This window comes from Caloenas nicobarica, chromosome 2 (genome assembly GCF_036013445.1).
Source record: "Caloenas nicobarica isolate bCalNic1 chromosome 2, bCalNic1.hap1, whole genome shotgun sequence".
In the NCBI taxonomy this organism is placed as follows: Eukaryota; Metazoa; Chordata; class Aves; order Columbiformes; family Columbidae; genus Caloenas; species Caloenas nicobarica.
In genome coordinates, this window is record NC_088246.1 from 23,545,897 (window position 1) to 23,560,216 (window position 14,320).

General features: G+C 37.8%; 1 protein-coding gene across 1 annotated transcript in view; it reads right to left on the bottom strand.

Moving 5' to 3' along the window:
• Positions 1-14,320, bottom strand: part of SLC25A40 (solute carrier family 25 member 40) — a 21,333-nt gene continuing 7,013 nt past the window's right edge. The window contains exons 6-11 of the mRNA XM_065628117.1: positions 12,655-12,779; positions 11,220-11,393; positions 7,649-7,758; positions 7,253-7,334; positions 5,683-5,763; positions 1-116 (exon numbers count right to left, since the gene is read on the bottom strand). Coding sequence (XP_065484189.1) covers positions 1-116; positions 5,683-5,763; positions 7,253-7,334; positions 7,649-7,758; positions 11,220-11,393; positions 12,655-12,779 — 688 coding nt within the window. The remainder of the gene's footprint in view (positions 117-5,682; positions 5,764-7,252; positions 7,335-7,648; positions 7,759-11,219; positions 11,394-12,654; positions 12,780-14,320) is intronic.

Consider the following 14,320-nt stretch of genomic DNA (forward strand, 5'->3'; position numbering starts at 1 on the left):
TTAAGGACGTTGGTTCATTTTTTCATTTAAATGACAAAAGAAAGACTTTCCGTATTCATATGAGCTGATCATTATGGCACACGCAGGAGCAACTTTAGACAGCCGTGGAATAATACCTGCCCAGGAGAGAAAGGAAAGTGTTCATTATCATTTCTTTTCAGACCAAAGTGCTGTAGTACCATTTGGCGGTCATAATATCTTGATGTCATAGTCTATCAGTGTAGAACTGAGGTTCTACCTGTCCAAAATACTAGAATTACTGGCTGTATTACCACTGTAATAATCCTACGTGCTCATCCTGTGTGGCCCTGCCTGCCCCAAGTCCTCTGTATCTCTGCTGAGATGAGGCGGCCTTGGGGGCAGAATGTGCCCTCACCAAAGTGTCAGTGCAAACCTGCTGCTCATGTGGGACAAGCAGAGGCTTGTGACCTCTCAGGTGGAACAAGAAGAGGTGCAAGAAGCCCTGAATGCTGAAATGGATCAAGGCAGGGAGGAAAGGGCTCAAGCACCGTGCTGAGCTGTGCCCTCTGCCGTAAGTATGTGTCTCAGCCCTTCAAGCCAGTTGCCAAATAAAACGTGTGAGTCCCCTGCCACTCTCTGCTAAGGCCTACAGCATGTTTATTAAAATGGAAGGATCCTGGTCACATGTAGAAACAATAGAATTTAGGTGTTAAATGTCTCCCGTTACAATCCACTGTGATCTTCTCAGCATTTGGAAAGTGATTGAGCTTACCTAGAGGTAGGAAAATAAGGCTGAATCCTCTTGTCTACACATAGCCATCTACTTCCACTTGAAATGCAGAGATCTGCATGGAGCTAGCACATATGATGCATGACCTATGGAAAACTTGTGTCCTTGTGCAACAGCAGCAAGAACCAGGCAGAATAGCCCCAAGTCATCTCACCTACCTGCGCACGACTGAACCAAGATAAAGGCTGATCAAGAGAATGTCTCTACACTCTGTTACTTGCATGTCACGACCTAAATGTAGGTAACCTAATCTATGAAGCAAATTCCACCCAAAATGTCTAATAATATTGATACTTAGTGGTGTCTTGAATTCTGCTGGCATCAGTGCTCTGAATTACGCAAATCCTGTTACCCAGCTACATTATCACTGTACAGCAAGTAAAGCAATTTAATCTCTGCAGCGAACACAAGTCTTGCAAGTCTTCAGCCAGCTGTGTAGCCATTCACACAAGGAACCTCAATGAACCAACGTGGCGTTGTCAAGACTGGTAAGTATCCTGGGTTTGCAATGTCTCTTGCATTGTTCAGGTAAGTATGAGCTACTGTAGGTTTTTATCCCAATGCCATTTTAATCTCAATATGTTGTGTTTTCCTCCTTAGGCTTCCAGAGACACATGTGACAACACGTGTCATGACCAAGGGCTTCTGTGCATGGCCACAACAGAGTATTGCCCCAGCCATTCAACAAACCAGGGCAAGAGCAGCCTCACCCACCAGGCAGGCTTGCTGACGACAGAAAGACACAGGAATCTCCCTACAGCCGGGGAGAAGGGCGCGGCAGCTGAACAGGTACCAGGGAAATAAGAAAGCTGAGGGAGATGGATATCCTGAGGGGGGCACACAGGAAGTCAAGAGCACTTTGTGACTATGAGCATTTTATAAACATTCAAGGTTGAATTTTCAATGTCCAGTTGCCATGCACAGAAAGGACGATATTCAAAAGCAGAACGCTTTAAAAACAGTTTAGTTAAGATGTGATACTGTTTTAGTCTGGTGATACTTGGGCTAGTAAATTATCGATAGAACTACCTGAATGTACGTATTCAACAAAAGCAAAGTTCCACCCCCAGGTAAATACTTGCTTTTGTTTAATGAATGATAGCACTTCTTCACAAAAAGATATGAACCAGTAATTAGAATTCCTGAGGATGTGCAAGCAGCTTGAAGATTCACACTGTGAATATCCATTTGCACTGTCATGTGAGACTGGAGACTCTGATTACCTCAGCTCCTGTCACATGTGGTGGCAACACCAGACCGCCTTGGTGTGTACTCAGGTACAGAGTAGGAAATGCCTGGCACTGCCTGAGTTTCCTCTTAATTCCCACTCAGCCACAATAAATGAAAGGGAGAGAAGGTAGACAGTGAGTGCACTTGTGGATGGCAGGTCTCAAACAATTCCATTAACTGATAATCACAGCACAATATACATGTGCACTCCCAAACTGTAACACAGTAGTAACCTCGGTATTCATATTTACTTGGATGTGAATCATGGATGGAGCAGTGTGAAGCAAAACTTAAAAGCCTTCACCATGAAATGCATTTCTTTGAAGCGCAGAATAATGTTTAGTTACAGGTAGGCTGGAGGAACTAGGAACCTCATAGCAAACCATCATCCAGGAAAAAATACTCTATTTCATCTTATACGGGCTGAAATGACTGCAGGCATCTTGCTAAGCACTCTGATGTTTTTCAAGACAAATGTGATAATGGCGATGAACCACAGTGAAGCACAAGTATTTTGGAAGGTGAGAAATAAAATACGAATTTCTGTAAGGTACAATAATAAACATCAAGAAGAGCCAAACAAACATAGCAGCATCTTTCTCAAATGGCTCTGTAGTCACCATTCTACTGCTCTTGAACCCACGGATGAAAACTTTTGGCCTCCCCCATTCAAACTGTGCCCTGACACCTCCATTCCTCAATGAAATAATGAGGCATAGACAAATCTACTGTAAAAATGCCCTCCATTCAGAGCACCAGCATTTCCACTTGAAGTAGCCTCTCAGAGAAAGAATAACGTATTGAGAGATTGAAAAGGGACAAACCATATGATGTAGAGTTCTTTGTGTCTCAAGCACTTAACTGCTGTGATGCTTAGTTAAGTTGTAAGGATCTACTCTAATGTAAAAGAGAAAGAAATTAGGAGAAAGAGGGAATCGCGACCATCAGAAGAATAAGAGGCACCTTCGGGATTGCTGACAGAAAGCTCACAGCTCCATGGAAGAGATAATAACAGCTGTAGTCTGATACTCTCACTGCTTTAGGCAGAAGTTTGAGAATGGTCTGGTATAAGGCTCTGCTTTGCTACTGAGCTGCAATATTGTATTTCTTGAGGGACAGTCAATATAATACCAAATGTTCTAAAAATTCTACAAAAACTTTCAGAATTGAAGACAATACATTTTTCATTTCAAGAATGTTCTTACAGAAAAGCAGTTTTTCTACTAAAACCTGAATTCCTGAGGCATACTGAGCTTTCCTGCCAAGAAGACCTTCCCATTATGACAGAAATGCATGTTCCAGCTCCATCTTGCAGGTTGTCCTAAAAACTAGTCGGGCCCACAGTAGTTCACCACAAAGTTCTCCTGGGTACAGAGACATTCAGTCTAGTTATTGAAGAAGTTCCTCTCCATGTGGGGTAAAGAGTATCTGGTAGTTGCAGAGAGGAAATGAGGGTGGGGAGAGCAGCATACAGCTAAACCATCAAAGCACTTTTGTGTTTCCTTAGGAGATTGGCAAGTAGAAACACAAATTGCATTCTATGGCTACTTAGGACACAATGGATGAGAATGCAAGAATGCCAATTCCAGGGAAATCCAGGGTTTGGGGTTTTTTTCTTCCTGTTTTGCTTGACAGAGCATGCCAATTAGAAATCTCTGGCATAAGGCTAGCAGGATCCATGATAGCTGCTACCAAATATCTACAAATTTGTGAAAAAATTTCCATGTCATTCTCCAAGAGAATATTCTGGGATCTGGCTAAATCCACCACAAGTTACTGAAAAGACTGGTGATTATCTCAGAAGGGAGTCAATCCTTTCTGGTAACTACAGAAATGGAACATTTCCTGAGAGATCTAATGTATTAAAAGAAATCCTCAGTTTCAGGATGATGTCATTTTTCTTGTCTCATGTCACACTTGCCAGCTCACAAAGCCAGTTATGCAGTGGCAAAGATGCTCATAAGTCTCGTGAGGTCTCTATGAGCACTCCTTGATGCCAGAAAGTCCTCTTACAATTGAGCCATAATGATGAAAATAAGGAGGAATACTACTTCCTCCTAGACCTCTTGGAAAAATGACCAGCTTTGTTGCTGGAGGTTTTGAGTTAGTACCGCGAATTACATCATATGATTAGGCAGGGCTCACTGGTTTCAAAGAGTTGCCAGGATTTGAAAAAGACACCAAAAGGTACTCCTGGGGATTTCTCTTCCGTTCTATAAATCTGCAGCGTTTAAATGGCCAAGCTGTCTTATGATGGTCAGGAATACATCTGTGCTGCTCAGCAGTAGAAATAGCTACTGCATATGGTTCACGGACAAAAAGTGATCTTTGCCAAAACTATCCAAAAGACTGTCTTTAAGACAGTCCATGCAATAAGAGAAATAAAACACATCAAGGAAGTGCACAGCTAAATGAAGTCTTATCAGTGACATTCTGTCTTACTGAATGGTTCACAGGAACTGAAACACCACCAGCTACACACTAAACTATGTACTGATGTGCTGAACACTGGACACAGCTGGGCAGCAATGGTCCCTCCGTAGGTGCAGTGAGGGTAAGGAAGTCACGTAAGATGTGTGCACTCAGGTGAGTACACTTGAGATAACATATAAGTAAAAAACTCTCTGACTCATTCAGAACCATTAAATTGTCAAGACTGCATTTCTCCATTTGTTTAAACATAAAAATTTAACAAATATTCTAAATAACATTTCTAGTATAATAGAAAATGTAAGGAAAAAATTCTTGGGGAATAGCTGTTGCATGACCTTGAATGTCTCAAATATTATATACAGTATTTGACAAAATTACTCCCACCTAGCAAACAAACAAATACTAGTAGAATTGCCATATCTTCCAGTCCTCTGTAAAAAAACTGCATTGAAGTCCAACTTAAAATGACTGTATCATAGGGTAGATGGGATCTATCCTGGGCCCAGTATCCCACAGGCCACTAACAGTATTTTATTATGTGAATTCTACTTCAAAAAATCTACTCCATATTCAGAATTCTTGGGTTCTCAATAACACATCTTCTTCAAAGACTAAGAAGGGAGACAGAAAAATACCACTGAAGCTTAAGCTCTGTTTCTGAGACAGAAAGAACAAAAAAAGTTGACATAGAAACGAGTATGAGATGAAGAACAAAAATTAGGATGGCTATTCCTAAATATAGGTGCTACAACAGTACTGATGGTTTGGAAAGTTTAGCATGGGACTAAAGCTGCATCTAAGAAACCTTCTCAGTCTAGAAAAACCTCCATACTGCAGCTTCCAAACCTACAATCCATTTAATTTCCTTTGTATCAATTCTTCCTGAAAAACCCAAGCATTACGGTTTAAGAAATCAACAAATTATTTAAATTTGAAAACAACTATTTCCTGAAATGAACCTTTTCCCACCATTTTTAATTGCCAATACAACTGTATCTGTCAAGCCCAATCCCTCTATTTTTTGAATAAATCATGTGTATCTGGGACAGGTGTAGCTTAGTAATTTGTGAAGAGATCACCAACATTCTCTCTGGATGGATGCATGTCTGTTGCTTTATATAATATATGCAAACTATTCTATAACTGAGTGTTCACAGAGATGGAAATATTATATAATTTATGCATACTAACATCTATAATAATTTGTTACTGATTAAAAAACTTTCTCTCTGGTCTGAGTTTTTTTAGAAAGCTATCAAAAGATTTACCAGCATATAATCCAGTAATCCCATTTTGAGCGACAATTTTCCTTGTAACTGCCCAGGCTGATGGACGGCCCCCCTGTGGAACTCAAGATAGTACAAGAAAACAGTGAATTAAGGAACATATACAATGCCACGAAAAATATTTTTAGAAATTAGAGACAGTTACTTTAGATATAATTATTAGGTTTAATTAATTTTATGTTAATTTTATCCATACTATTTATACCGGATGTTAAATTCATACAGTATGCAAATTCATACAATACTCAAGTTAAAATAGCATGATACAGAAAAACTTGTAGTAGCACCTGGAGTAAGAGGTATAAATAGAGACAATATTCCTTACTAGAGTAACTGAAATAATTTTAAAAAGGCACCTAGCTGTCAAATGTGCCAGTCCCTCTCCATGTCACTTTATACATGTAGCTAAAAGATTGTCACAATTCAGATTTTTAAACAAGAACTGCCCTTTATGGTAAACTAAATCTAAAAGTAAGTTGTGAGAATGGATATCATAAGAATGAATATAACAATTAAGCTAGGACACTACACCTTACATCTAAGTTTACAAAAATCAAATCCTCCCAAAATTTAGAAGTTTGTTTAGGAAAGTATAGGTCTATGAGGTATGGATCACAGTCCCTTGTAGAGCTAAATCAGATACCACAAGCAATCCAGCTGCAGCAGCATCAAGAAGCGATCTGCGTTGCAGCCATGTGCGACTGTTTTAAATGGAGGAATTTTTTTGTGCTATTTCACTCCACACATGTGGTTTTCATTGATCTGTAATATGAAAGTGATTAAGAATTTTTTTTCTAAACTGAAGCTGAAACAGTTTCATAGAATACATTCAGCAGGAACATCCTACAGCATCTGGAAGCTGCAAAATACTTTTGCAGCCACAGAGATACAATATGTAGATGCAGACTCAGTGTCCAACTCTAACAGCAACTGGATTTGGAAAAGAATTAAACTAGTACAAATTACAGATAACCATAATGAAATTTTAAATACAAATTAATCTAGTTAATGTCAACCTAATAAATATATGGCGCTACTTGTGATTCTAACTGGTGTTGGCAATGAATTCTTACATTCATCAGCACAAGGGAAGAATTAAAACACAAACTATTTAAAGATTTTTTGATCTCTGTCTGTTCCGCAATGAAACACAAATTTTTGGGGGGAATTATACCAGAAAAAAATAGTTTACCTGAGAGAACGAAACCTCACGCCATGCACTAAGTTTTCATAACATCTTTCTGAACTAGGGCCTTCAAATTAGTTTCTAAGTAGGAACTGTTCAGGTGCTCAGCTTTTTTACCAGTCTGTAATCTTAAAGACATGATCTAACATTTATTTAACAAAAGTCCCTCAGTGGTCCAGGTCCCAAGCAATGGAAAAAAAAGTTTTTAGACACAACAGAAAAGAAGCCTTAGTGATATAATTGTTAGATAAAACTTTAGAAGAAGAGACAAATATTTAAAATTCCTACCAAAAGTCTATATACTCAAACACTAGGTTTTAATTTTACAAACATTATGGGGTTTTTTTCTCCTTACTAGCAACTTACTTTCTGAGGTCTTACGCGTCCAAAGTTCAGTCTGCCTATGTGTTTTCACTACATCGAATGGCTGAGTTATGACAGCTGCAATCTATCAGGAAAAGAAATCATTTTTAACGTTAGAGCACAAACAATTAAAATTTAATTTAAAAAAAATTAAAGTGCACGCAATTTGAAACTAGATTTGATATTCCAAGCGCCTGATATTATTAAAAGTCTTGTATTTCAGAACATTATAATTTACTTAGATACATCTAATCAGCTTGAATGCTAGGCCATATGTATTTAAATTAGATGCACCTCAAAACATACAACATTTCTGAGAGAATAATATTATACTTCTTTTAAATAGTTTATTAGTGATAATAATGAAGAGTAGTACTAGAAACAAAAATAGATACTTACAGAGCCAGATGCAACTCCTGAAGTAAAAGCAATAAAAAATGTTGGTTCATGTACACCAACTTCTTTGCACAACATCTTCTTGAAACGTTCATAATTATGCCAGTACAATGCTATGGTTATAAAAAAATAAACTTGCATTACACTTGTATATCGAATGCAGAAATTCTTTTATCAAGTACAGATGTAAGAATTCTACTGTGGCAACAGGAGCAAAACCAAACAAGAGCTGAAAGCAAAATAGAAGTGTTCTCTGTGATGATCCATGGACAGACTGCCTTGTTCCCTGTATCTCCATATTCCAAATTTCTTCACACGATACAAATTGGCCTAATAATTTTGTCATTCCCGTAAAGTAACTCCTTCCATAATACAATCTAACCCAAGCACTACAAAACTCACATAACCGATTTTTTAAAATTCAGTTTAAAAGAAATCAAAATGTAGGCTTCTAATTATTGGCTATATTTTCAGGCATATTTCACAGATTTCACAGATTTTGCTAATTCTAAAAATGTTTCATACAAAATGAAAGGTTGCTCAGGACTGACTCATACTCTTCTGGGGGACAGAGTATAAAATTTAATTCTGAGAGAGCCAAGAAATCCAATTGTGCTCTCTGAAATTACTAAGGGGGGAATCCCTCTGTGAGGACTGTCAAAGGCAAGCCTGGCGAACAACTTTTAGGAATAACACTGGTTTCTGTTTTCATCTGCGAAACTAAACTGTGCTCTTTCTGCACTCTCAAACACTTCAAACTGTATGCTATAGGCTGAACTATAGAGTGATTCCTTGTGGCAGCTAGCCAAATAAATACTGCAAATAACAGCTGCATATCCTGGAAGATAACTGTGCCTCATTCAGCACCAAGTTCTGGAGGCTGTGCCAGCAGAGAAATATCAAAGGATTTTCTTGCCATGAAGATTGCCAGCACATATATCTGGCCTCCAACATTTTGCAAATGTAAATGTAGGCAGTATCTCAGAAGGCGTTCTCAGGGTTTGAGGAAAATCTACTATTGAAATGTACAAAACCCTAATTTAATATAAATTACCTAAATCCAAAACTTAGCTTAAGCACCTGCATGACTCCCTTCCCTGTATACCTTTTACATTTATATTCTCTGCAAAACTACTTAATGAATTATTCAAGTAGTATTGTTAACCCAATCCTTGTGCTTATAAACATTAACAGTTTCAGTTTTATTCAGTCTAGCTAAACTGCCATGGAATATGCTTGAAGCACATCATTCATACTTGGGCTAGTAATGGGATTCTAATCACCCTGTGCTGCTTGAGTTATGCTGTGCTGCTTGACTCTTTTCACAGAGGAGCCGCTTTCTCAATACAAATTGTTACACTGATTTTAATTCCTCTTGAAAGAGCTAACTTGAGCAAACTGCAGCAAAGGTGCAGACTGTGCTGTGAGAATACCAGAAACCATGATGCCATTGGGGCATCATTCAAACAGAACAGCTAAGATTGAAGGTATTAAGGGAGCACATCTTAACTTCATGGAGTATTTATAAGGAGAAAATAATCAGAAAGCACATTTGGAAAATGTATTAAGCAGCATTAAACGCCCTCAGATTTATATAATCTGAGTTTCGTGTCATTTCATTTTGATTCTTTTTTTTAAAATTCATTTTCCTTTACTCATGCATCTAATTGCCTGCTCACTTCTGGCTCTTCAACAATAGTCCTTAACCTATAAGGCAGTAGCTGCGTGGCAACCTGTGCCTCTACCTTTCCAGCACCCCATGATGCCTACGGACTGCTGGGCACAGACAAGTGCCTGACAGCTGTGAAGTGAATGCCAGAGCAGTGTAGAGACTGAATTAAAACCAACAAAGATGTTTAGGACCAGTGGAGTAACAGCAAGCAATCTGAAAAGGGCTATGAAGAACATACAGATACCACCTTAGCGCCCTCTTCCTTGTGCCCCCACTCCACAGCCTTCCACAGATCCTCCCACGCTGTGACAAGCAGCAGAGGGAAGGAAGATCACTAGCTCCTGCCACACTGCTGCAGACAAAAAATCAGTAAGAGAACAAGAGTTGCTACTTGAAGTCAGACAATGGGAATTAGATGAAGACTTTTAGAGCTCCCTTATAAAGCTTAGAACAGCCTAAGAGAAAGATGCATTTGGCAGAGAAGAAAAATAAGGAAATTTAAAAAAGAATATTGAACAGGAAGCACTTTGGGCAAAACGTTCAGATGAATTCTGACAGTCATCTTTAGGCTTAGAGAAGGCAGGTTTCCATCGGTTCAGAAGGCTTGCCTATCACAGAAGGCTAAATTAATTCTCATCAAGTAACAGGATCCTTAAGCAGGAAATACAATCCAACCACAATCTTCAAACATCTACCAGGAACAAAGTGAAAGAAAACAGAGTATTATTCATTCTGAAAAGAAAACAGCTGAAATAACTTAGTTCTGTTAACTCACTTAACTGCCAAGTGCAACTTTTAACTAAATATTGTAATCATCCCCACTTATCAGGCATTGGTTTGGTTCACAGCCAATTTAAAATTTATTCCAGGTACACATCTAAATGTGCTCAAATCCCATAAGAGTTCAAACCAACGATTGGTTCACTAGACTGCTGGGAACCACAAATTAAATTGCATGACAGATTATCTTAAGAATTGAGTAGGAGAACAAAGATAGCAGGTCAAATACTTCAAGGGTTCTCTGCCCCCCAAAATAGGTTGAAGCATTTTTCTGGCCAGCACAAGGTGTTCAAAGGTGCTACTCCTGGTACTATCTAAAGGACAGAAACTGCTTCAAGGACAATTGATGCCTGATGATCCACAAGTGCTCTGACAAGAGAACGGAGCTCTCACCACTGGCATTAACACAAAAACAGTCCTTTAGCTGTCTCATCCAATTATCTCTGCAGCTTACAACACAGCAGAGGTGTAACAAGAAAGGAGAAAGTGTGATCTCCTCTCTTTGTTATCTTAAAGAATAGTCCCCAGGACAAGCTATGCTTTGTATAAGACTTTTCTTCTAGTTTCAGCTTCGGAGTTTTGCTAACAAGTGGTGCTCCAGCTTCATTCATCTGGCTAAAAAAAATTCCCAAAGACACTACTGTGTCACTCTCTCTTTGTACATGTTTTCAAAATTAAGCATCAGACACTTAGATATAGCATGCTTCTCTATAAGGAAATAGCCACTACACCTATCAAAGAGACAATTTTCTACTCAAAGTCTTCAAAAAACAGTCGCTGCATAAGCTAATTTTTTGCCAAGAAAGGCTGGACCGGATGATCTTTGAAGTCACTTCCAACCTGGTGTTCTACAACTCTATAGATGAGAAGCAACAGTCTAAGTATAGAGTAAGGGAATGCAACAATGAACCCTAGCTGGTATCCAGAAACAAAAAAGGGGGAAAAAAACAGATCCTCAAAGATTTTATAAATAAAAACACTCAAAAAACTCCAAGTAAATCTCAGTCATTCTTAGAGCTAACCATTAAAATTACCTAAAACCACAGAAAAAAAAGTCTGAAAGAGTTATGCATAAACAGATCTTCTGACATAATACAAACTTGCACAGAAAATAAAACCTACCTGAGAAAGGTACATCTCTCAGAACAGTAGAACTCCAGCCCCTCCACAGGGAAAACCATCCATCTACAGCCACTTCACTACTGATGCATGTGTACAGCTGCTTGTAGGACAACCTGCGATACTGCATTCTGGTTCTGATAAGCTCCAAGGGGCTCACTACAGTAACTGAACCAACTGCAAACGAGAAAAATGTGGGCTTTTTAAAAAATCAGCATTTAATAGTAATATTTCCTGAACATTAAAGCCAGATCTCACCTTGCTTTATATATTGGATTCCTTTCAACTCTCCCATTTTCCTTGAAATAATTCCCAAAATTAGTTTCCTTTCCAGATAAGAATACCATATCTGTTCACAGTACCTAAATTTTCTGGGCACACAAGCTATCTACCTTTTTTCAATACTGGCATGTTGTAATCCATGTAACATGTTAAGAATCCTCATTTTTAGATTTATTACATAAATAGGCTGATAATTTCAAGTACTTATAAAGATTACTTTTCAATAATTACCATTTTAAGTGTAACTTGAAGAAACCGGGCCTGAGGTTTGTGTGGGTTTTTTGTTAAGGACGAAAAATATGGTTAGAGGTTAAGCTTTTATTGATTTCTAAGCATCTTTGCTATTCTTATTTCAAAACATCAAGAATATTTAGCAGGCAATCTGTATCTGATAAATCTCTTGCATCTCGTTGAAATATCAGTGAGTCACCAGTCACTAACAAGCTCCCATCACACGTTCAACGGATTCTAACCATTTCACTTTTCTCCTGTTGCTGGTAGAAGGTTTCTTTGTCATGTGAATTTTAAATCTGGAGCAGCCTAATAAGAACAATTTGCCACATCACCACAGAATAACAGTTATTTTTCTACTAGTCTTCCTCGTCACAGTTGTCACAAGTAGAGTATGGAACTACAGTCTCAGCCTTCCAAGGAAGCCCCAAAATATATGACCTCACCCACTCCTACAAAACTAGATGAGGAGAAGGATAAACAAAAGTAAGAAAGTATAAAAAGAAATTCAGTCCCTTTATACCATACAGCCATAAAACCAGTACAAGTTCAATTTTCATCTTCCTTGTAATTACCTGTGTAGCTTCCATTATAGAAAATAATTATGTTTATTATTAGAATCATCACAGAACAGACTTAAATGGAAGTAAAAGTATAGAACTATAAAATTTTGAACAAATTACAAACGTATTGAAAGTGTAACAGCAAAAATAAATCACATTATTTGAGCTTAGAGTGTTATGTTGCCCGTGAAATACTGGGTAATTACAGTGTTCCTTCCTATGACTGGCTCCATGTAATACTATCCCACATTTAAAGCCACGGCAAATTTACTTTAAAACCAAAACAAATCAACAAAACAAGGCCAAGAAAGCAGCATGCAGGTATTTTATTTCAGTTTGTATTTAAACAGATGACAACTTACCTCTGCTTAAGGAACCTGCAAGAACTGGAATATGTTCATTATCCTTTCCTAGTCTAGATTTTAGAGCTTCACTCAGTTGGTCATAGCAGGTAAAATAGATCACTGTGGCAGGAAGTGCCATTATTCTAAAATATAAGAGAGGGAATCTGAATTAATAAAAGGAAAACAGGAGTCAACCATGTTGAATGCATGTTTTGGTTAAATAAGGAAAAGTTAAATCTCCATCTGTGTGTAGTTATGGATGAAGAAAAAGTATTAATCCCATAGCTTTGATTCATTGCCTCTAGTTCAGAGTTTCAAATTCACTGATTTCCCAGTTTTCTAGTTTTTAATTTCATTAGGAAAAACTGTAAGCAAAATGATGGTGGATTATCTTACTCAAAACGTATTTCATATCAGCTTCAGAACTGTTTTGATAAAGGAATGGAATTGAAAGACCTGAATATGAAGCAAGCAAGCAAGCAAAACATTATGGAAGCAGCTACAATTGGAGAGTATTTCCTCTATCTTAATCAACACTTATGATTCTTATTACTTAAAAGACAATATGGAAGGAGTAAATACAAGCCTTTTCCATTCCAGCATAATACAGACTATAAGAAAACCAGCAAGATCTGTAATCAGTCTAGGAGTCATGTCTGTGCCAATATAGCACATACCACTGTTACCAAAAAACAGTGAAGATTGTCACGGCTGGAAAACCAACAAGTTGTAGTTTAGATCTTCTTTTTAAACCTGTGTACCTCTCTCCAGTCAAGAAGCTGGTTCTTCTCTGCAGCAGTACAGAACATAAGTTGAAGAAAATCTCTCTGTCATGGCTGAAACACAGATCTCTTGGTGCACTTAGATCCTCAAGGTTTATATTTTGCTGCAGCTTAAATAACAAGGCCTGAGCTCCACCATGCTTTGCTTTTTTATACCTATTACACTGAGCACTGTGTGCAAATCAAAAGTGTGCCAAGGCTTTCCCACTGGGCTCTTTGACTTGGAACAAGAGAACTGTAACAGAACACTTCATGTCTTACAAGATACAGCTTTAATATACATGCTAGATTTGACCACTTTCTCAGATTGCTTATGGAGGAGGACATAGGTTAGTATGAATAACAAGATAAAACAGATTGGTGTTGTTTAGCCTTAAGAGGAATCCAGGAAGGGATTTGATAACAGTGTTTAAATATGTAAATTGCTGTTGTGGAGAGAGAAGGAATGATCTGTTTTCCATGACAAAATTGTATACGATAAAAAACAATACTTTTTTTGGAATAAAGAAGATTCTAGTTAGATATTAAAACAAAAAAATTAAGTCATGATAATGAGGTGCAAAACTACAGTGTCTGTAGAAACAGCTGTGTTGCTTATTGAAAGTCACTAGTAACAACTTAGGATAGCAAATATCAATCAGAGAGTAGCATTCACGTTCAACCCTGTGATTCGATGATACTGTCAAAGAGAGGGTTACAGTAAGGTTACCACATCTAAAAGGCATAATGAAGTCTGATATTCCTGCTTAACTACCGAGAATGTGTCAAACAAGTTGCAAGGAGAAATCTCAAGATCTGGCAGAAATTATATTGCCTCTAGATGTTTCTGATCTAACCGATTACATCATTATCTGTAACTTCAGAATTTACCATTTTTTAAATAACTTAGAAAAAAAAATACT